This window comes from Botryllus schlosseri, chromosome 6 (assembly GCF_051294905.1).
Source record: "Botryllus schlosseri isolate E-star chromosome 6, Bs_hap1, whole genome shotgun sequence".
In the NCBI taxonomy this organism is placed as follows: Eukaryota; Metazoa; Chordata; class Ascidiacea; order Stolidobranchia; family Styelidae; genus Botryllus; species Botryllus schlosseri.
The window spans coordinates 9,046,295-9,069,055 of NC_137241.1; the positions used below are offsets into that span (position 1 = coordinate 9,046,295).

General features: G+C 43.8%; 1 protein-coding gene across 1 annotated transcript; it reads left to right on the forward strand.

The window, feature by feature from the left end:
* The first annotated feature begins 1,058 nt into the window (after positions 1 to 1,058).
* LOC145440836 (uncharacterized) lies at positions 1,059 to 21,577 on the forward strand. The gene is made up of 35 exons (XM_080318592.1): positions 1,059 to 1,354; positions 3,744 to 3,779; positions 3,849 to 4,021; positions 4,123 to 4,347; positions 4,406 to 4,558; positions 4,773 to 4,956; positions 5,020 to 5,165; positions 5,232 to 5,344; positions 5,403 to 5,568; positions 5,812 to 5,997; positions 6,069 to 6,215; positions 6,282 to 6,426; positions 6,487 to 6,642; positions 6,707 to 6,831; positions 6,973 to 7,092; positions 7,152 to 7,301; positions 7,401 to 7,591; positions 7,760 to 7,945; positions 8,005 to 8,137; positions 8,191 to 8,313; positions 8,377 to 8,536; positions 8,601 to 8,677; positions 8,738 to 8,912; positions 9,005 to 9,179; positions 9,356 to 18,707; positions 18,770 to 18,946; positions 19,018 to 19,287; positions 19,449 to 19,673; positions 19,737 to 19,922; positions 19,980 to 20,164; positions 20,224 to 20,410; positions 20,471 to 20,635; positions 20,705 to 20,803; positions 21,125 to 21,268; positions 21,331 to 21,577. Exons 1-35 carry the CDS (start codon positions 1,291 to 1,293, stop codon positions 21,460 to 21,462), a joined length of 14,631 nt encoding a protein of 4,876 aa, XP_080174718.1. The 5' UTR covers positions 1,059 to 1,290; the 3' UTR covers positions 21,463 to 21,577.
* The last annotated feature ends 1,184 nt before the right edge of the window (positions 21,578 to 22,761 follow it).

Sequence of the window (22,761 nt, forward strand, 5' to 3'; positions counted from 1 at the left end):
TGTGAGCAAAGTAATATAAACAATTCCTGCTCAACAACACATCATACGTGGTATTACGACAGTTGGGCCACACAAATGTCGGCATGGTCGACATAGTATAAGGCGACGCAAATTGGCCAATTGCTGTCAGAGCAGATGCTTGAGCGAAAAAAAAGATTGAAATAATCATTTATCTACTTCAACGACATCTTGTGGGATCGACATGACTTTAGTTCCATTCAAATCCTAAGGACGGTAGGAAAAGTTCAGTCATCGCAACCAATATCCTATCAACTCACATATTAGAGTATATGACGCAAACGTAGAATTCCCACTTACCTAAATAATATGTCTATCCAACTAAATGATGCTCACAACTCTAAACCGTTAAGTAAGTTCTAATGTATAAAATAGAAGATCTCCAGTCATGCCGAATGCGTCTGGCACCTTTCGTGCGGGTTTTGCACAGGCCTCAGTCATATAATATGATAATTATCGATAGAGCTGTATCGGAAGGCAGAATGATTTCTTGAAGTTTAATTATGTGATGTGACGACTTGGAGTAAGGATCCATATAGAATATAGATCGTAATAATCCAGATTGCATGAACTAGAATTTGTCAAACGTTTGTCGGTTTCGGTCTAGCTCTATTTAATTAACCCTTCATTTTAGTGAACATCTACACAGCTTGCTATCGCAATTATTACAATATATTTAGATTTGGCAGAATATTAACAGCAAAAAAGATAAACACTTATTTTGGATAGAGAAAAATGCGAAGCGTCAAAGTTTTGAACTGCTGGAAGGAAAATGGCAGACAGCATCGCAATTGTATTATATCAATACCGGTGTCATTAGAAGAAAGCACTGAACCTCGATGCGCCGAAGGAAAAAAGCCATAAATCTGGTTCCGAAGTCCATTTTCACCTAAAAAGGAACAAAGAAGGATAGCTTGGACGTCTTTGCAAACGGTTCTTATGCTCAGACCAATGCTGGAACAACTTCCTGGACTTTGACCCATCACGGAACTTGATTTCGCTCGGAGAGTAGTTGATGAACAAGTGAACACATTTGACGATATCTCTCGCGGAGGAGCGCATAAACAAGGTTCGAAGTCGAGCCATAGTCTGATATTTGCCCGTTGCGACATTTGTCACGAGCATATCGAGGTGTTGCAACACAGTCGTAGCCGGAGAAAGTTCAAGATTCCGAGAGAAAGAGATTGCATCTGTTTGCCGGGACCGGATACATATATAAAGACAATACACAATTAGTGGACAGGACATTTCGGCGAGCTATCAAACGTCGATATGGAGTGGCACGCTTTTGTCATATCTGTTATATTACTACTTGTAGTATCAGATTCAGACGCAAGTGAGTTGACATTTATTACTATCGCGAAAGATATATAGATCGGTAGACGCCCGGACAATTTTTCGATTAGGTGGATCTAATTCGAAAAGCTTTTATCGCGTAACGAGTAACAAAGTGCACAGACAGGAAGGCAATGTATTTCCAAGTATCATATTGGAAAGCAATGCGATATAGCAACTAATTTGCGAGTCCGTGCTGCGATTCACGTGGTATTAACGATGTTCTTCAAAATTTATGCTGACAACGGGATAGTTACTGTTACATTTTTGTGTAAAACATGGTACGGCATTCGTGGTTGCTTTTGGATAAATTACCGACGAAGTATGTCCAATCGGAAATCAATGCAACTTATCTTACTTATAATAATGCATCGTCAGTATGACCTTAGCTTGAAGTTGTCTTTGTCCGTTTGCTCAACTGAATGTTGATTTGTTGATAATTATTAACCTGATGAGTGACTGACGCAAAATAGTTGTTTTGAGTAGCATCTGATATCGGAAAAGACTTGCGCCAATATTTTGTTTTCGGAAATCCGAATATTGTACGCGTAGCGAAACCTTGTTTTGATCCCACTCGTTCGGTTTATTTACAACTACGGGCAAAAATCGCCGAAACGGACTTTGACCGATAACGCTAAAGTTTTGTTTTGCGCAAGATTGCCGCGTCGCAGTGCTGAAGGGATTTACCCGAATGTTTCACTGACAGTACTGCAATACGTTCAAATCTAACGTTATCACTCGATATCGTGTATTCGATTTTGCAGTAGGCTACATTTAGGGTATTACGTATCTCGGGTCGCAGGGCGGTACTGTTTAACACATTGATTGTTTGTCCTCCGAACTAGTTTATTGGTTCAAGCGAGCAACCTATGGACTTTGAGCGGGCTTTCGCGATTTCGTAATGGCACACAGTGCGACCTTATGATCGCTTAGCGCAGAGCAAATGCATTGTCGACGAGAAACGCAAACTTTTAATGTAAGATACTGATGATTGTTCTGGGCTGAATACGGCTTAATTCAATGTCCGCATTCATGCAACTCACTTCTTCCACCGCTGCAAGTCCTTTTGATGTTACAATCTAAAACCGCATCGATACGCTGACAGTGTTTGTAACTCGCGAAAACTTGTGGCCAATTGCTACGCTTGAATGACATGCGTCATCGCTTTGCTCAGAATGCTCACATATGTAATTTCATCGATTAATTCGCACAGTGTATCCCAAATAACAATAGCATTTGTAAACGACTGCATAGCGAATGTTGTTCTCCGTGTCTTCATCCCGCTTTTTGTTCATTTCATGATCTCGATAAATCACTAGTATATATTATGAATCACGGCGTACCTTGTTGATTTCTAATCGGGTTAGCTGCTCGTATACAACATGCGTTAGATTTGACAACAACATTATTCCACGGGGAGAATTTCACATACGAGGTGGTGCGATTGCAGCGTAGCGTAATCGCGGTAGACTTGTGCACAATCCGCAACCAATCAATCGACACCGATATTGCGTCGCTGTCATGGTAAAGAATCCAATCTGTTGTTCAAGTGTGTTAATACCGATATGTTTCCTCGATTGCCATACGGCATATTATTTCAACCATATTATTTTAGTCTGATATCGTACGATTGCTTGGCAGATTCGATTCCGAGTCCAGCATTAAATATATGTGTCTTTATAAAGTTCAAGTATGTATCGACTTACTGGACACAACGAAAATGACTCCACTGACATATCGAAATTAAATATGTAGTTCTTGACCATGGCTATTTCATAGCGCTTTGCGACCATTCTACGGCTCTATCAATGCTTCACGGAACTGTCGTTTCCATGAATAAACGCAGCCGTGTCCAACATGTTTTGGATGCTGAGTTGCGACCTTGGTTGCAAGGTTCTCACGCTGTGAAGAAAGTGTCGAAACTTGATAGTGGCAAATAATTCTCATTCGCAACGGGAGCATAATTTCGTTATTTGAAGAAAATCCACTCGCACCACACGACTCGAATCACTACAATTGATAATATAATCGGCTCGGATTTGCGTAGCCTGTATATTACTCGAATCGCTGTGGCCAGCTCTGCACTAGAGTTGTTTCCCGTGCTTCGCTGCCCCATCGAGATTGTCGCAAAACCATATTTGAAAGCATGTACTATCGAAGGCAACGAAGGCTTCTGAGTTCATGTTTTCATGTCCCCTCAAATGATATATCATGTGACGTGTACATTTTAATGACTACCACCTATTTGAGCAAGGTCGGCAGTTTCGAGTAGCCTAAGGGAGTTAGTAAGATGACCCGAACTGAGCTTAAGTACAATCAAGACCGAATGACTCGTTGTAAAACCGCACGCATCCCACATACGTCATAATCTATATATCCTGCATTTACAGGGTCACTTGAACAAGTGTGCTCCAGAACTTGCGAAAGTGAGTATAGTCTACGTTCTGCCGGTGCGTCGAATCAGTCATCCCTATACCTTCAACCTTTCGTTTCAGCAAATGACGTAAGAAAATTTTTCGCGAAAAACAATCACGAATATTCGTACAACTACGAGACGTTCGTGAGAAGCAGCTTCCACGCTGCCGCGACCGACGAGCAAACGGCGAATTTAAAAATAAATGCGGATTTTTCAATTATTACAAGCACCGACTGCAATCTAGTACTGCAGGTGAGAATATTCAAATCAATTTCACGCGTCGATCTTGTATATGACTGCGCATTGTGCGCAAAGACTGCGATCGTTTTGGAATTCTCAAACGCTTTTTATAGATCAACCGGGGCGTTCGATTTGATAACCGGAGACCGGAAACGCGGGATGAGCGTGATTGGCAACGTGCCGTGACGGCCCATCCGTTGTACTTTCAATGGGAAAACGGAGTTGTCAAGCAAGTCTGCTCGTCCACTGAGGAACCTACATGGGTTGTGAACTTCAAAAAGGGTATTTTGTCCGCTCTGCAAAGCTCGGCAGACCAAACCACAAGCAGCGTGCAAGAGGTACAATTGCACACCGCCCTCATTCTATATTTCGTGTAAATTGTCGCTGTTTGCACAGGTGGACGTGTCCGGGACATGTGAATCAGATTACTTCGTGGAAGAATCGGGCTATTATGGGTTTGCGATTCGCAAAACCAAGGATTATTCCACATGCGAAAACAGAAACGACCATCTTCTCTTCTCGTGGTCCATGCCATACGAATTCGACTCTGTAAGTTTAATTCTGCCATGTCTACATGATTTATAACGACATATATCTGTAACATAATGCAGTGAGTACCAACTATACATATATATTATATGATGCTGCAAAAGTGTAAATGAATATTATACTCTGATCCTCTGGTAAAGTTGTTGTGTAAAGATTTGGTGTTACTAGACATAATGCAAGAAACTTAATTTATCAATGCACATTGCACAAATAGCTTCGACAAAACTACATCGAAAGTCGTCAAGGATGCGTGCAGACTGTGTCCGATGTCTTACACGAAGTGAGGTGCGACGAAGAACACACTTTCCGACCATTTAGTACAGAGGAAACTGGTGCTAGAACAGCAATCACCCAAATCATCACTTTCACGTCCCAACAGTCAGCGAGATCTTATGAAGGTATTGCATAGCCTACTTGAAAATCGCAAATCCCATTCTGATAACTTGAAATTGATATTTCAGCTGAAGAGTTTGCCATGAGAAAATCAAGTTTGGCATACGAGAATGAAGCCGAAACCTCATCCCTATCTATGCAAGACAAAACCACTGAGGCAAAGGGCATTCTTACGGAAATATGCGCCAACATGGACGGAGAAAGCTACAACCTTGTATGGAAATAACTCGTGTCGTTCAGCATGTATTCAGGGTACTAAGTCCAACTCTTGTTAATACAGGTCAGCAAGCAATTCATGAGTTTGGTATCTGCTGTAAGGAAACTTGACGCTGATTCATTGATTGAGTTGCGTGATCATGCGGACTCCTGCTCTGAACACAGTACTCCTTTGCAGTAAGATCGCATGTGGCGTGTAATTGTGCTGTTGACTGATGGTACTTTGAACTTGCAGTCAGATGTTGGCCAACACTCTGCCGTTTTGTGGAACCGAGGGCTGCGTCACGTTCGCATCAACCTTGATCAGAAGTGGTGAAATCGAAGAAAATGTGGCCAGACGCTGGCTGGCTGGCTTTGGTTTAATCAAGCAACCAACAACAGGAATGATCTCATCTGTACTTGTAAGTAGATCTTTCTACATACATTTTTGATAAAAATCCGAATAGAGGGGATTTCACCTGTTCACCTGCCCGTTCATGGAGTCATCATCACTTCCATCATTCAATTTTGGTAATTTTTTCGATAACATTGGTGTTTTGCAAACATAGTGGAGGAGTATGTGCTATGAGTGTATTGTATATAGGCTAGTTGGATAGTATGTTGCGGAGCGGGGATATGTGTAACCAAGTTTTGTTGGTTTGCAGGACATCGTTGAGAGCAACATCTATCCGCAACAGTCTTTCCTCAGCATTGGATCTATGATCCACCAATACTGTGAGAATTCCGAGGAAAACTGTATGGACAACAGTGAGATCCGTACGACAGTCGAAGCTATCATGCAGCATCTTGGCAGCAATTGCCACAGCGTCACCGCTGAAGGCAGGATCAGAGTACGTAACAAATTCTGCTACCCTTCCCTATAAGCTTACATAGCAACGTTTTCGTTTTTTACAAATTACAGACTTTGTTGACGTTGAGAGCTATTGGAAACGCTGGACAAACCACATCCGTCCCAACTCTGAAGCGTTGCATTGCCGAATCGATGAACAGCCATGAAGTCAGAATTGCCGCCATCGATGCGTTCAGACGTATGTCATGTGGCACTGATGTAAGATTTTGATTATCATTTTCTTTACATAGCCTCTATTCATCATCGATTGTTTTCCTAATTTAGAGATCTGGATTGCTTGCGACTCTTGAAGACAGCATGGAGGATGCAGAATTGAGGATTGCAGCCTACAGAAACTTGATGCAATGCCCTACCGATAGCCTTTTGGTCAAGGTAAAGGCACTTCTTGAGAGAGAGGAAAATATGCAAGGTACATATTGTCTACGAGTGCACGAAGAGGCATACAGATAATCCGTGACTTCTACCTCAGTGGGAAGCTACATCTGGTCTCATCTCAATGAGATGTTGGGATCCCAAGACCCACTCAAAATCTTCTTCGGCAAAATGCTCGAGCCTCACACCTTCAAGAAGTTTGACCTTGACTTCAGAAAGTATTCACGCTACTACGAAGCCACTGTATTTTCCGGTATAGATATGAATCATTTCGATATGTATTGTTACTCAATTTAAGTGCGTATAATGTCAAATAGAAAACTTCAACTCTGGCGGTTCTGCTGATGCAAGTATTGTCTGGTCACCGAAATCTTTCATTCCACGCTCTGTGTCATCCAATGTCACCATCCACATGTTTGGCCAAGCAATCAATCTTTTTGAGGTAAGGGTTGATCATAATAAGACTAGGACCTCATATTATTATCCACCTACTGTTATAGGCCTACTTAGATGTAAAAAACGCTTCCAAATTTATCCTTGAGGCTAATCTTGAAACGTGAGTAGCATTCATACCTTTTTTCAGCTTGGTGGTAGAATCGAAGGGGCTGAAGATTATTTGCAGTCCATACTAGAGCCGAAGAATGCCGAAAAGAGGAAAGAAAGTCAAAACTTGATCGACTCTGAAACCAGACGCCACAAAAATGTACGACATGAGCTTCCTTGTCCCTTCGACGTAAAACTTATCATCTTGAATTCTTGTAGACTCGGGAAACACCAGCAAGCAAGACCCATATCAGTGGCTTCATGAGAGTATTCGGTAAAGAATTGTCATATTACAACACTGAGATGATGACAACTGAAGATAGCCTGGAATCTGATTACTGGGGCGATTTCATGACCAAGTTTATGAGTGTAAGAGACTACCGTTTGTTTCTCATCACCGCTGTGTTACTCTAATACCATGCACCGCAACAGTATCCAAGTATTTTAATTTCGAATTATCTCAAACAGAATGAAGGGTACAGTTATCATGATGACACCCTCCTTCTGGACTCGGCCCACACGTTGCCAACTGGTATCGGTATGCCTCTGTACATGAACTTCAAAGGATCTTCGAGTCTTGATGTCCAAGCGCAAGGAAGACTTAATTTGGCCAAGGTGTCGTCAGGAGTATATGCCGTCAATGGAAAATTCACTCCAAGGTATTTATAAATAATCCTGAACTTAGTAAAGCGCCGTATTTCGATTAGAAACTAATTCTATGTGATTTATGATTGGAGACAGACATTACTCAAGTTCCCTGCTCTATACATAAGCTCCATACATATTACCCGAGTTAATTATGTTGAACACGTTTGTTTTGCCTGCAGAGCTGCAATCACAGTATCTGGATCCATGATCATCGATACCCACGCTAGAAAGACGGGGATTGCCACCGAGAGCGTTGGCTACACTTCAACTTCCATCAGTGGGAGTGTCGCACTCAAAAATGGCGGAGAGAACTTCGAAATCGAATTGGAAAGTCCTTTTGACAGAAACATGGCTATGAACTTCAAGTATACAACCTCATCTTTATGATGTCTAATCGCGATATTTACTTGATGCCTGCTTTCAGCCATAAACTCCTCAACGTTGTTGGTGATCACACAGAACGTTTCAGCACCGATGTCGTTACCGATGCTAAACTGTGCTCTGATGAATTTCTCGGACACCGATTGTGTTACACCAATAGTTTCCAGGATAACCAGGTACATATTATCCACAATGAAAATTATATAGGGACTGAATATTTTATATGTAGAATGCTGCATCCGGATACATCTTCCCCGCGTCGGGAGAAATCGAGATCTCAACTTATTCGGAAAAGATGGATTCAAGTCTAACCAAATATACTGCCTCTGTGGTGAATCGCGCCATATACGACGTAATACATCATGACTTTATTTTACTGTGTAAATATTGTTACATAATTGACAACTTCGTACAGGAGGGCGCCATGATACCTTCCCAGTTGATGCTTCAAATTGATTTCGATACTCCGGGAACCACGGCAAATCGAAAGGCAATCATTATGGCATCTTACAATATCCCAGACAGGCAAATCGCAATGATCATCAATAACGGAGATGAAGTGTCCAGATTACAAGGTTCGACTTCGAAGTATAGATCTCGCCCAGCACTTCTCTTAACACTTGTATATATTATGAACAGGTTACTACATATCTACTGATGATTCAAAGACATTTGAAATCTCGGCTAACATCAACGGAGAAGCGTATTCATTCAAGGTATGTTTTTATTCAGCGCGTGGTCTCTTTCTCCCTGGCTAGAATGCTGTCGTCTTTCAGACTGATGCCCAATGGTCGCAGAGCGATGAACAGAAGACTGCTACCGCCGGAATTGCTTTAATATGGCCTGAAAATAATAAGAATGTCGAAGCTGGCTTGGTGTACAGACCAGGACAGAGTATGGTCGCTTCTCTTGAAATGACCAATGTCCTCTCGGAACCTGTTGTATTCAAAGGTGAGCCGTTCGATCCAATTTAATGCGTATATGAGGAACTGTTGCGGGTACTAAAAATATCACTCGTAAACGGCTTATTTGTTTCATCACAGCGGCATTGAACGATCTTACGGGATCTGCCAGCAAGATGTCCTTTTCGGGAGACGTGGAAATGAGAGCGCAGCCTTACATCAACTCGAGATGGCTGGTCGATATGGAACTCAACCCAGATTGGGACAACATCGGATTCAGTGTCAACTACAAAGTCGGGACGAATCCCAAAGAAACGTAAATATCCAATTTGCTACCGCTGTCTTCATATCTAAATTAACATAATCGTCCGTCGGGAATTGGTATGTGTTAGTAAGATAGTTACTGTATGGTACACTGTTATGTTGCACTGTATATTTCATAAAGATCATAAGTATAGGCAGTTGATTACAAGTCGATCACATTCTTTACAGCATCGCTTTCCACCACAAGCGCATCCACAACCAGAGGCAAACCGACACGCAATACAGCATCGATCATCTTCTTTCCTCCACCCAATTCGCCAGCTTGAATTACAAAATCAACCTCGAGCACGGATTCTCACAGGATGCCATGGCCAGCACCCTCAACGTAGCATTTGGAGCATCCATGTTGGAAGCAACAAATCCGTATCAAGTAACATTCAGACAAGAATTTAGCGACAACAGCAACAGCACAGCTACAGCTAAGAGCGGAAAGATTGCGTGCACTATGCCGTTCATGAACATCGACAAAGAATTGAAAGGATCGTATGTAAATAGCGACAGAGTGCTATCAATGAGTTTGGAGGGAAAATCCGGAGATAAAACGCGATACGCCAAATTCATGTGGGGCAGCAACGGGCCTGAAACACAGCTCATCAGTCAAAACTTTGCGGCCGAAATCTACGAAACGACTTTCGGAAAGTGGACCATGTCCAGCAGCCTAAACGAATTTTCGAAGAACATTTACAACATGGAGTCGAGTTTGAGCATGGGAACAACCGGCGAATTGCAATTCGTGCAGAAGGCCGTCGTTGTCAATCTCCCGAGCAACAAGACTGCCCGATTCCAACTTGTGAAAGGTTCCGATAATGAGATTTTGCTCATCACATCGGAGAATATCGCTAACGAAGGAGAATACTATAGCAAGAACTTAATCCAAGTAGCCGGGTACGAATCCAGAGGCCTCGACATTGTTATCGGTACTATCCCTCAAGGAAACTCAGCTTCCATCGAGTTTTTGAAAGACGCGATCGTGTCAGTTGGTGCCGTTTTCCGTACCACAAAATCTTATAACGGAAGACACTCATCTGTGGCTGTCACGCAGCATGACGTTCATCAGCGCACCATTACCTTGAAGTACGGGTACGAGCTGGCCATGCCGAGACAATTAGAGTCCTATGTCCAACTCACGCAAGACGAAGCGCCCATCTTTTCGACAGACATCGCGTTCAAGACAATGGACAATGGAAACAGATTTGGCAACGTCACCGTAATGGCAAATGCACACGAATCCCTTCCACTCACGGAAGGTCTGGACTTTTACACTTCCGTCAGTGCGAATGACGAGAACGGCTACCGTTTCGATGTGATCCATCATAACAAGAGCAAGAAAATCAACTTTCATGTTGAAAATGCGGAGAACGGCGTACAAGGGACTCTTGATCAAACGTACATGGCAGAGATCGACCCACTGCACTTTTCAGTTGGTTTGACAGAAACCGGAGCGGTGCTGATACTTTCAGACAACGCCGATCACGAATCTAAATGGGAGCTTTCCTCTGAAGAAAATGTAATAACATCTACTTGGACCAATGAAATGCCAATGTTGAATGAGCTTGCGCCAAGAAGCGCCAAGGTGCTGTTCCGACCGTTAGATGATGGCTTCAGGTTCTACACCACCGTTGATAAGGAAACCTTTGACCTCATGTACCGAAACAGATGGCCGAAACTCCACCAATTCAAGATGGACAACAATTTACTCGGTGCTTTGCCCGAGTCCTTTTCGTGGAAGGTGGCCAACAAAAAATCGGTAGCTACCTTCAAAGGGAAACTTGGCGATACCGTTCTGGATTTCAGCCTCGATCAAGCGACCAGCGATAGATTTGTGATGACATTCTCTCACAACTCCGAACTGCTTCAATACCTTTACGTTCCCAACAGGTTGGCAGTATCACAGAGCACGGAGGGCATGGTACAGACCCAGGCTTTAATGGTATCTCGTGGCGAGAAGTCACTTCAGTTTGAGAGCATTATCACTGACGGCAAACGCACGTTCAACTTGAACAGCGACGGAGTGAGTGGGTTGCCTAAAAACGCTACTATTGATCTTCAAGGAGAGATTCTGGATGACGAGTTTAACTTCGTCAGCAATATGATGGTGGATGAAACTCCAATTAAACTGACGATATCCGGATTGAACAGATTCTCTGAGAATCCCACCAACTTCATGATGGTGACGCAAACAGGAAAGGCTCAATTTCACCTTGGAGTGCTGATGAACGAAGAGGCCGTCGTGGTTGCGAATTCCACTGTTACTATTACTCCAGACACATTGAAACATGAATATGTCGTGAAAGAAACCATCTTCGACAGCATACCGCATACCCGCAAGGAGGAACAAGTTATCACTGCCGACGATAGCGAATATAGCATGGTCCATAAAGTAACAATCGATGAAACGACCAACAAGGTTTCTGTGACATATTCGCCACAGAGATTGGAAATTACACAGACCATTTGTGAGTTGATCCCGCAACAGATTGTTGCCACCTACAATCTTGCGATCGAAGAGGGCAACTTCAAGATTGCATCTGGCGATGAAATATTGGCATCAATGGAGTACACCTTACCCCAGAACGGCTTTAAAGTAACTGCAAACCACCATATGGAATGGCTATCATCGGTGTTCCCGATCGATATGGAGATTGATACAACTTTCGACACCAGCTCAATCACCGCGACTTACGCCTGGGGAACAAGAGACGGGGAATTTAAACTCGTCAACGGACTGCCGAACAACGCCATGCTCCTTGTCACAGACCACAGCCAACCATTGTCGATTGAAATCAATTACAACATGGCGGAATCGGTTTTCACATTTACATCGGCCATTGTCAGCCAAGAGAATAAATTCGATATTGAATTGGGTTACGACATGACACAAGCAGATACACTAATGAAAACTATGGCCTCGACGGATATGAAATGGAACGGCATGAAATTCTCTGCCAGTGGAAGTCTTGATGTTTTGAGCATTAATGAAGTATTTTTCCACGTTGCCAAGGAATGTTCTGCAGGGTCCTTCCTTATGGAACGCCGGCTAACATGGAGCGCTGATGAAAACACCGTGAATGTGAAAGTAGAAGGGACAGAGGATTCTCCGTACTACTTTGAAGTCACATCATCTTACGGTCCCACGTCGGCGACATTCGAAATGAAGCATGACCAGGACTGCGCTCTGCCAAAACACATCACCGTTTCAGTGACTGTCACGCAGTCGGACAGCAATTACGGCGTTACCGTCAATGTCACAGCCGATGGCAAGTCCAGAATTGCAGACGCCAATTTGATCTATAACATGAACGACACTGGTTTGCATATGGATGGTAAAATCACTAGTGGATTTGAAATGGTTGACTTCCAAAATGCTGGAATCGTATTGGATGGCAATCTTCTTCCCGGTAAACTAGACGGATTCATCGCGCTGCAATATAACGGAAAAGAGTACAAGCACAACATTCACTTTGTTTGGTATGAAGAAAAGCAGTTCAAGTACACTTTCAGTCAAACTATGACCGACTTGATGTCAGCAACGGGTGGGCTTACATTGGAAGAAGTTGACGGCGGCTACCAGCTTATCGCGTCCAGAAACGAAGAGACTCTGGCCACCAAATTGATGATGTCTGTCGATGAAGTCAGCGTAACTTCCGAATACACGTCCCCGACACAGCACGGCAGTGTAGGCGTGTCTGCTACGAAATCGCCGCTTTCCGTCTCGTTCAGCAATGATTTTGATGAAATTGTTCCTATCCCAAAATCGCTCAAGGTGTCGATGGATTCAATGGAAATCGACAACATTGTCGTGTCTGTCGAATCCGGAGACGGAAATTCAGAACTGAGAATGAACAGAATAGCAAACGGTGACTTGATCGAGTACAGATTCCATCACACGCTGACCATGCTGCCGATTCCGCAGGATGTTTTAATTCAGTACAGAATAACACCTCCTGAACTGACCGTCACGGTTGGAGAACAAGAGTTTGTAATCCAAGTAAGCGACAACGGATTCACGGCAAGGCAGAATTTCGTTGATGTGTTACCCCAATCGACCAGCGTTCTCGTGACAAACACTGCAGAGGAACCAATCATGTCCCACTCGATCGATGTGAATGTTGACGACTACGCTTTCAAGCATCAGTTTGTTTTCAATAAGCAGGAGACCAGCATCAGCGTAACCGATAACCTCATAAAGGGAGAAACAAATCTTCTGGATTCCAGCGTCAGCAGCAATCTAGGACGAGATACTGGAAATCAACGGGTCGCTTTTACACAGGCCATTTGCGAATACATGCCGGAATCGTTCGGGTATGAAGTCGGGTATACCTTCGGAGAATCTACAGGTACCATATTTTTGACTTCTGGAGTGTCAGTGCGTGTCACATACAACGTACAACAAGAAAATCAAATTCAAGTTCACGTGACCCATAACATCGACGACATTGTTGACTACATCCCGATGAGCACTGATTTCGTTGCCAACAAACTGGTGACTGAATCATCCATGTCATATTCAGCCACCTTCACAAGTGCAGGTGTTAGCAAAGCGATTTCCTGGACTGTCAACTACGACCTTGATCAATGGATATTCGAAACTACTTTTGCGCACGACTTCGATCAGATGCAGGGATACTTGCCACCGTTCAGAGCGTCTGTGGACATTCTGTCCAACGGAAAAGACCTTAACGCCTCGATGTATTACACTGCCAGCACCGGTGAAAGATATCTGAAACTACACTCCTCCGTCACAGAGAGCGAGTTCATTATCAAGGTAGACCAGAAACTTTTCGAAGAAGCCAGCAGCAGTTGGAGACTGCGAAGACGCCATCAATCGCAAATCCCAGACAGCTACTCGTTGAAAGTTGCGAAAGACGGCAGTGACTACACAATGGAGACCAGATTCCAAATGGGACCGAAACGAAGATACTTGAACGTTGTCCTATCTACTCCAGGCCAATCTTCTCGCAAAGTATGGAAGTTCAAGGTCGACCACAATTTGAACAAGCACCTTCCGACCAAACTGCCAACCAGCTCTGTGTTCAAATATGTAGTAACGTCTACTGACTACACCGTCTCTTACGATATAAATGAGGCAGAAGGTAGCCTCCAATTCACGAGTGACTGCCCGAGATACGCATTGGCTCTTCGTCAAAATACAGAGATTTTGAATGCCGCCGGAATGCCATCAAATATAAAACTGGAGATCAATAACATGCGAGTGGTAGATAACAGCTTCCACGTTGAGAGCGTTTTCCAGTACAACGAAAAGGAACTCTCCCCAGTCATTGACGTGTCGTTCGAAACCATCTCCATTGCCGGTTCCCAAAAGGGATTTAGCACCATCATTTCCAGCGATGACTTTTTCCTGAAGGCTAAGAGCGCTAAGGAGGAAAACACCTACCGGTTTACTACATCTCACAACATCGATGCTTTAGAAACTTCGGGCTATCCTAAGACCGTGGAGTTCACTTCCGTATCGACTTGCGGACAAACCGAAGGCAACCTCGTCAACACTGCTGTCGAGCTGGCGTTTGGCGAGCAGACATATTCGAACAACTTTATCGTCCAAAGAAACGCCCCGACCACAATTGAAATTGTCACTACTGGTGTGAGACCTGAAACATTCGGATCGTCAAATAAAATCAACTATTCTGGAAAATTCTCGGGCTCTTTCTCACTTGCTGAACAGACCTTCACCAGCTCCGGATACTTCTACGAAGAAACCGACGCGGCCTCGACTGTCATCCCGCGACACGACTTTGAAATCACTGGCTCATACCTTGACGACAGCGTCGCAATGAATGTCACCGTGAACTTCCCAATTTTCTCCGTCAACAACGCTAAAGTGGCAGGTTCATTGAAATGGACTAACCCTGCCAGAATCAGTGGCGAATGGGGACTGGGAGAAGACAGCACATCTGTTGAAATGGCCATTGCCACCGGAGATAACTTCAATCTGAGAATGGCTAAAGATGACACGGGGTTGAGTCTCTTGGTGGATAGAGATGCCAAGGAACAATTCGTATTCAACCACAATATCGATGCACTGACATACGTGCCTAGGGAAGTTTCGGTTGGAGTTGATCTAGCGCAGTATTCGCTAACATTGAACACCGAAGTTGGCCAATCCCTCGTGTCATTCGACATTCAACCACGTTCAATCCAAGCTACATATACCTTCAACAACGAAGAGATTTTTGCAGTTTCCGGAGAATACAGCACACACCCAGCCCACAAAGCATCGGGCACGATCAAAATTGTTCCATTTGAGATTGACACGTCTGCCAGTGTGAAGATCCAATTCTTCGAACCGATTCATGGAAAATCTGAAATCGAAATTTCAATGATGGACAATGCGTCAAACCGGGGATTTTACTCTGATGTCTTCGCCTACTTGAACGACAAAGGAATCTGGGATACAACCGGTGCCATTGTAGCAAGTTGTAACTGCACCAGTTTGGCATTCGAATTCAACACCACCCTAGAACTTCACGCCAAACCATTCAAGTGGATGTTGGAAACTCGTTATAACGATTATTCTTTGAAATTCCACTCTTCAAATGAATCAATGATACTGTCTGGTGCAATTCCTGAATCATACCCCGTCAATTCCATCGAATACAGCGTCTCTAGAAGGGTTTCTCTTCTCGCTTATGAAGCACACACATCACTTTCTTGGAACGGTGAAAAGAAGATTGCCACTTCAGAAGTATTAACATTGGGTGCTAATACAGCTTATGAATATAAGCTCGTGCAGCCCTTCTTCCAACCTAATACTATGATCGTCAATTTCGGATATCACGAAGAAAACGAATGGACCGTGGTCAACGCTGGTTTCTCAGAAGGCAACGGCCGGTACATCGAAGTTTCAGAGAAATGGCAGCACGAATCAGGATCCTTCAAGAATGCGATGGAAGTGGCGCAGACATATTGCGCCTTCGGGAACTTCACTGTAACCGGTTCCTTCAGTTGGGAAGAAACAGGCTTCGAGGCAGAGATGAGTTTGGTAGAGAACAGCCAAGAGGTCGCGACATACCATGAAACTTTCTCTTACACCGCGTCGCAAGTGAGTCACATGGTGAGCTGGAAACAACCATTCACGAAACATATCCCAGCGGGACTCACAGAAACTTCAACCGTAACACTTTCGGGTGTCACCGTGGACGTTTCCTCCGACGTAAGACACACCGGCGACTGGAAATATTTACCCCAGCACTTCAAGACCACCGGGAAGGTATCATTCTCTCTCGCCGAATATGAAATGGACTGGAAGGTTGAGAGCGACGACGCAGTTATCGCTAGCTTCAAAGACGGCTACCAAATGTCAGACACTGGCTTCACAGGACATATGAGTTGGAAACATCCGATCGAGCAATGGTGCACGCCAGAAATGAACTACACGATTGACGTCCAACTCGCCGAAGGCGTGAAAGTCGACTCGAAACTGCAGTATGTTGGCACCGAAGGAAAGGTCAGCTCGGAGTATGCCGGTCACGTGGTCCGTGGACAGAACACCATTGAAAGCGTACACAAGGTAACGAAGAACGGGGAAGAAGTTTTCTTCATGGATGAACACTACAAAATGGCTAAAACTGGTATGTACATGCAGTCCGGTTGGAGACAAACCATCTCTGACAGTATCTGCAAGCACCTCAATGTTTCGGTAAATGCCCACGTCGCCGATGATGGAACTGTTACATTTACTCTTGACATCGATCACAATGAAAAGACATTCAATCTGGACGGAACCGCAGTTATGGGAACACCAGCCCTCGACCTCACAGTCAGCATTGACCATACCTACGACAACGAATACATCCCTAAGAGTTTCGTCACCACTGGCGTTATGAATGTCGGCGGATTCCTGTATGACAGCGACTGGAAGATCGTCAGTAACGAAGAAGAGCTTGTTACATTGCGAAAGAAATTCATCCTCTCCGAGGAAGGCCTGACTTTCCTATTCGACTGGAGACAACCATACGAAGACTTGATGACCCCTGCACTGCTGCTTTCATCGGATATGACGTACTCTGATCATCATGTCAGCTCGGTTAACACCTTCAAATATAATGTAGACACTTGGTCTTCGACATACGACAGAGTTTCCAGCGAGACTACCAGAAGATATGTGTACACATATTCCAAAAACGAGGAAGAATTCAGATTTACATCTAAATACACCATGGAACCAAGCAGCTTCCGAGCAGTGAACAATCTCAACTTGCCTGCGGCGTTCAGTAGCAGTTACAGTCTGCCAGAAAACAACGGTCTTGAAGTGAGCATGGATGTAGAAGGCAAAACCACCACAGTAGCCGTCACCGTTACCTCTAGCTTCCTACAACACCCCACCGTTGCAAAAACATCCTGGACATTGAACCAAGAGTCTGTGCTATTCGATGGCTACGTTGCTTTGAAGAGGTCCCCCGCCGAAACACCAGGCATGGACGCAAAATTGGGCTTGACGGTCGACCTGCTAAATGGAATGACTGTCTCATGCAAGATTCCCCCGGTCGGCATCGATCATGTAATCAACATCAAATACATGAAAGAAAGATCTCAGATCAAGGTGACGTTTACTCCAGCTGGTCAGGAACCCATCGTGGTCACGATTAACTTGGGTAGCATTGTCCCTGCTGTTAAGAGAGTGTACGAAACTTTGAAGAGGAAACACGTCCTACCAAAAATGAAACCGATTGCATATTACACGAATGACGAAAGCGGATTCGAATTGGTGCTTGGAATCAAAGTGAGAGACACGCCGTACACTCTCCACTTCTTGGCTGGATCTGAATCCGAGCCGTTCTCCTTCAGCATTGTCACAAAACGCCGCAACATTGTGGTCGACCAGGTGCTCGCTGTTACTGGTAAGATCGTCGATCAGGAAAATATTCAACTTGAAATCGAAATCAACAAAGGCCTGAACAAATACCTCACCATTGCTCTGGGATCATCTGTCGCTGAAATGAAGGATAAGGTCACCGTGATTGCTGACGCTGTAATCGAGGTGTTGGAGAGCTTTAACAACTTCGTGGAAGGTTCCGATATGATTCAATCTGTGATTGACGGGCGACGAAATGAAGCCATTCAAACTGTAAGAGTTTGGAAGAGCCAGATCCTTGATTTCTTGACGACAGTAGAGACCGATTCTAAAGACATCTTCAGCACTACCGAAAGAACATCCGGATCAGGACTCGTTTTGCTTGTCGAATACCTTAACACCGCAGTGAAAAGGTTGATCAAGGTCATCAACAAGCCATGGATCGATTTGAAGAATTCTATGCTCACCGACATCTCCAACGAAATTTACACGGAAATCGAACCGATGCTACAGCCTGTGGTTTTGGCGTTGCACAAATTCCACGCTGGAGAGCTGTTCTTGGAACTCGTCGAAGAAGGCGTAAGCAAATTCGTATTTGGCTTGGATAAGAACATGGAAGCTCTGTTGCGCGCGTCGCAACCCGCTCTCGCCAAATTCATGGATGTCACCGAAAACAAGGTTGTCTTCACCATTCCGTTGACCTTCCAGGTAAGTTTTATGAGATATCAAACGAAATAATTTGTGCACAAATTTCCTATTTACATTCTCAGTTGAGAGACACGCTATCGCCACCCACCTGGTCCGACATTGAACTCTGGATCACTCAGAGCGCATTCGCCGATGAAATCAGAAGCAAAATGAAAGTTTTGGACGCCGCTCTCAAGATCTACAACAGAATCAAGGCCATCTTGAACATGCCTTTTGACGAGATCCTGCCGCCGTTCAAGGTATGTACAATGTACACTCACAGGTTTTGAGTAGTACAGTTTAATAACAATGATTTCTTGCGTATTTTTAGGGACACGCTGAACTATCCGGATTCCGTCACATCAGAACGTTCGACGGCAAGCGATACAGTTACAGAAGCAGCTGCAGCAGCAAGCACTTGCTTGTACACGATACGAAATACCACGACTTCAAGGTCTACGTTACATTCGAACCGATACCGGTAATCACGATCACCACGATGGACCCGGTCGAAGGCGAAGAGACCATCAACCTGAAGGCCGATTACAGCGTCACAGACGAGAGAGACAGAAGCGTCGTTATACCAACGGAATACAATAACGTGAGTTGGTGTTCATTTCCGTTGCATGATTGGTATTGCTCTAAAACATTTGATATTGCAGTTATTTATCTCGGCCAATGCATCAAGAGACAACGATTAATATTATTAATCATATCATATTGCATTAAACGAATTAGTCAGAGCTGACATATGTGTTTCAGGTGATCGTTAAGAGAACTGGAGAGGTTGTCTCGGTCAGGACCAGCTACGGTTTGGTTGTCACCTGCAACTTCGTATCTGAACTCTGCACGATTGACATCTCACCGTTCTACTTCGGACAAGTTTCCGGTATGTTGGGAACTTTCAACAACGAACCATCCGACGACTTCACCGGACAGGGTAACGTGATTATCAGAAACTCAGAAGAATTGGCTCAATCTTGGATGGTAAGTAGATGGTTTAGTCTTTGCTTTCGCGTGTACGCGGAATGCTAATTCTGAGCTTCGTAGGTTTCGCAATCAGTGCTGTGCTCTGGTAACAACGACATGCAAAGATGTGACATGGTCAGCAACGAACAGTGCAGTTTCCTTTTCGAAAACGAAAGATCGCCTTTCGCCGCGTGCTTCGAACTTGAAGATCCAAAACCGTACCAACTTACGTGCACCAAAGACACCTGCAGCAGACCTTCCTCTCAGGTACATTTCGTTCGTTCTTAGCGGGCGAAACATATATATAATACACGGTTTTCACAGAATGGAGTGTGCAGAGCCTACGCGTCATACGCTAGACGTTGTGCATTACAAGGAGTGTTCCTCGCCGCGCCTGCCGCATGCAACAAATGCAACGCTGTGTCTGGAAACCCATTCGTGGAGACCAGTCAAGTTTCCGTCACTGGGGCTGATGTTATCTTCGTGATTGAACGGGCCAACTGCTTGAGGTAATTCTACGCTTCTATCATTACGGAGAGAAGTTGTTATGGTGATTTCTACGATGCAGATTCGGAAAGAAGGACTATAAGAAAATGGTGGGTGGAATTCACTCTGCCTTGGCCGAATCGGAATCAATTGGATCAATCAACTATGGTGTCGTTGCATTCGGCGGTCCTGATGGCCTTGCCGAACCGCACACTGTGACTTTCGGAAACGAAATCTTTGTTGAAGCGAGTGCCGGCAGACTGCGACGTGTAAGCTCATAAAATGGTAAAGGTTACATTGAAATCGATAGCAAATGCCACGTTATTTAGGAGGAAGAGAGAAAGATCGTTAACGCACTGAGACAGGGGGCCAAGACAAGCACGACTTCAGACGTATTGGAAGCTATCTCCTATGCATCCCAAATGCCACTGAGAGCTGGAGCTTCTAGAACCATTGTCCTGATGACATGTGACGAATGCTCTGCGGAAAGCAAGGTAACGTTAAAAATAATAACATCGGTCCTTTTTAATACAATTATTATCATTAATTTTATTCCTCGACAGCTTTCTCTTGCCACTGTGCAACAACGTCTTGTTGACCAAGGCATTGTTCTGCATCATTTGCGTCAAAAGAACATTCGGGCTGGACGAAGTTCCAAAAAGGTGGGGTTTTCGATTTTCAAAATTTGATATTTTGCAATGTCTCTAAATTTGAGGTTGCTAATTATTTTGCGTCATAAATCGTTATGTACGTGACTTCATAACTTTGATATACTTGACTAGTAGATTTTTTATTTTTTTGCGGATGATTGTATTGTCGTGTTTCTATACGCGCAACATAAACATCATACCGATACTGGACTTGGACTCGTTTTCGCCATAGCGTCATCGTTCGTGACTTATGAATTACGCACCTCAGTGTATTTTGTCGTCGCGTTATCCATGGTCTCACTTTGCCCAACTCATGACGACGCTATATTGCAGGTTTATGGTTTCAATCAAGACAACATCTTCTCGAAATCTACCAGCTATCCCAGAAGTGCACTCAAAGTTTCCTTCTTGGACCAGTGCTTGCCATTGACTGATTTGACCAGAGGATCCATGTGGAATTCCAACGTTATTGGACGGGTAAAATGAACTTGTGGACTTTATCTCAAGTAGCGTCAACATATACATGTATTTCATTGCAGGATGCATGGGATCTGGTCGGTACTGAGGTCAGTCGAGGAGTCAATGCTGTTTCCGTGCAGGACTGCACTTGCGGCGTGACTGAATTCGGTTCTACCACCGCCAGGTGTACGGATTCTCGCTCCAGACGATGATTGCTTTTTCTTAACCTAGAGATTATTTCTTAATTTTGTTCTTTTCATTGTATTTCTTTTAACTTGCGTTAATTATACCTTTGTAATGTTATAAATTTCTTTTAAACACGTGAAATCATGCGGTATCATTACTAATTTGTCTGAAGCTTCGAGTTGCGATCACGTACCATACGACTGGGTGGTTGAGAGATATAGAGGGTAGTTTAGGTTATATGCGACCACAATCGGATGCCAGTTGAGAATAACCTTAGTGTTTTATTCATCTCCCCAAATCTTGCAGACAGACAGATGCTTTATTTTGAACATTGCGAGTTGGCACAAATATTCAAAAAAGACAATTACAGCGGACCACAGTCAGGCTTGTGGTCTTCGAGTCAGCTGTATTCATGTCTTAATTCACGCAGTGCTATTTTACCTTTCAGGGATGTCGTCAGGTCAAAAAGGTTGAGAATCACATATTACTTCTTGGAGTCCAGCCTCTAGGCATCCCAATATGAAGTCTATATAACCTGTCCATCATTTGGTTTCTTTCACTATCTTATTTGAATTGTGTTTACTATACCAGCGAAATATCCACAAACGTAACAAAATGAATTTGGTGAATTTTGCGATGTCTGCCACCAATTGCGACTTCCATATCAGAAAAAAAAACGTTAAATCAATTTTGTAGCGACAGTTTCTCGCACTTGATAATAAGTAGCTCTGATATGAATGCATCTACTAATGTATTTGACCCATGAACGGAGAAAGAATGAGCTTGGACGCAGATTTTGCCATACTAGCGAAAACCAGCAATTCTGATGCAGATTACAGCAAACATCAGAGCAGTTATGGAATTAATAGCTCTGGACTTCCTTCATTTTACTAAATCTGTATGTTTACGAGACCTGGCAGGTGACATTTAGTTTACACCCAAAAACACAATCTCTGGCACACACCCCATTACTCTGCTAGATTTAATTGCGCGTGTAGAAGGCTTGTTATGACGTCATAATGAGCTGCACTGCAATTCTAAACTCGACACGAGCAGGGTTGCCACTCCTAGTGTTTTTACACTTATAGATTTAGTACATTTTTATTCGAAATTCGGCAAATCTTGTGTTTTTTGTTGAAAACTTTTTGTAAATGAGAATGCTATTTTGACGGGCTTCAAATATTTTGTACTTGAAGAGTTAGCAATTATTATTCGTCTACACTTGCTCATTTGGCACAAGAACCAACCCAACAGGACGATGCGTAGCTTGCCGCACATTTCCGTCAGTAGCAGACTGTTTAATATCCTGAAATTAACTCCAGGTC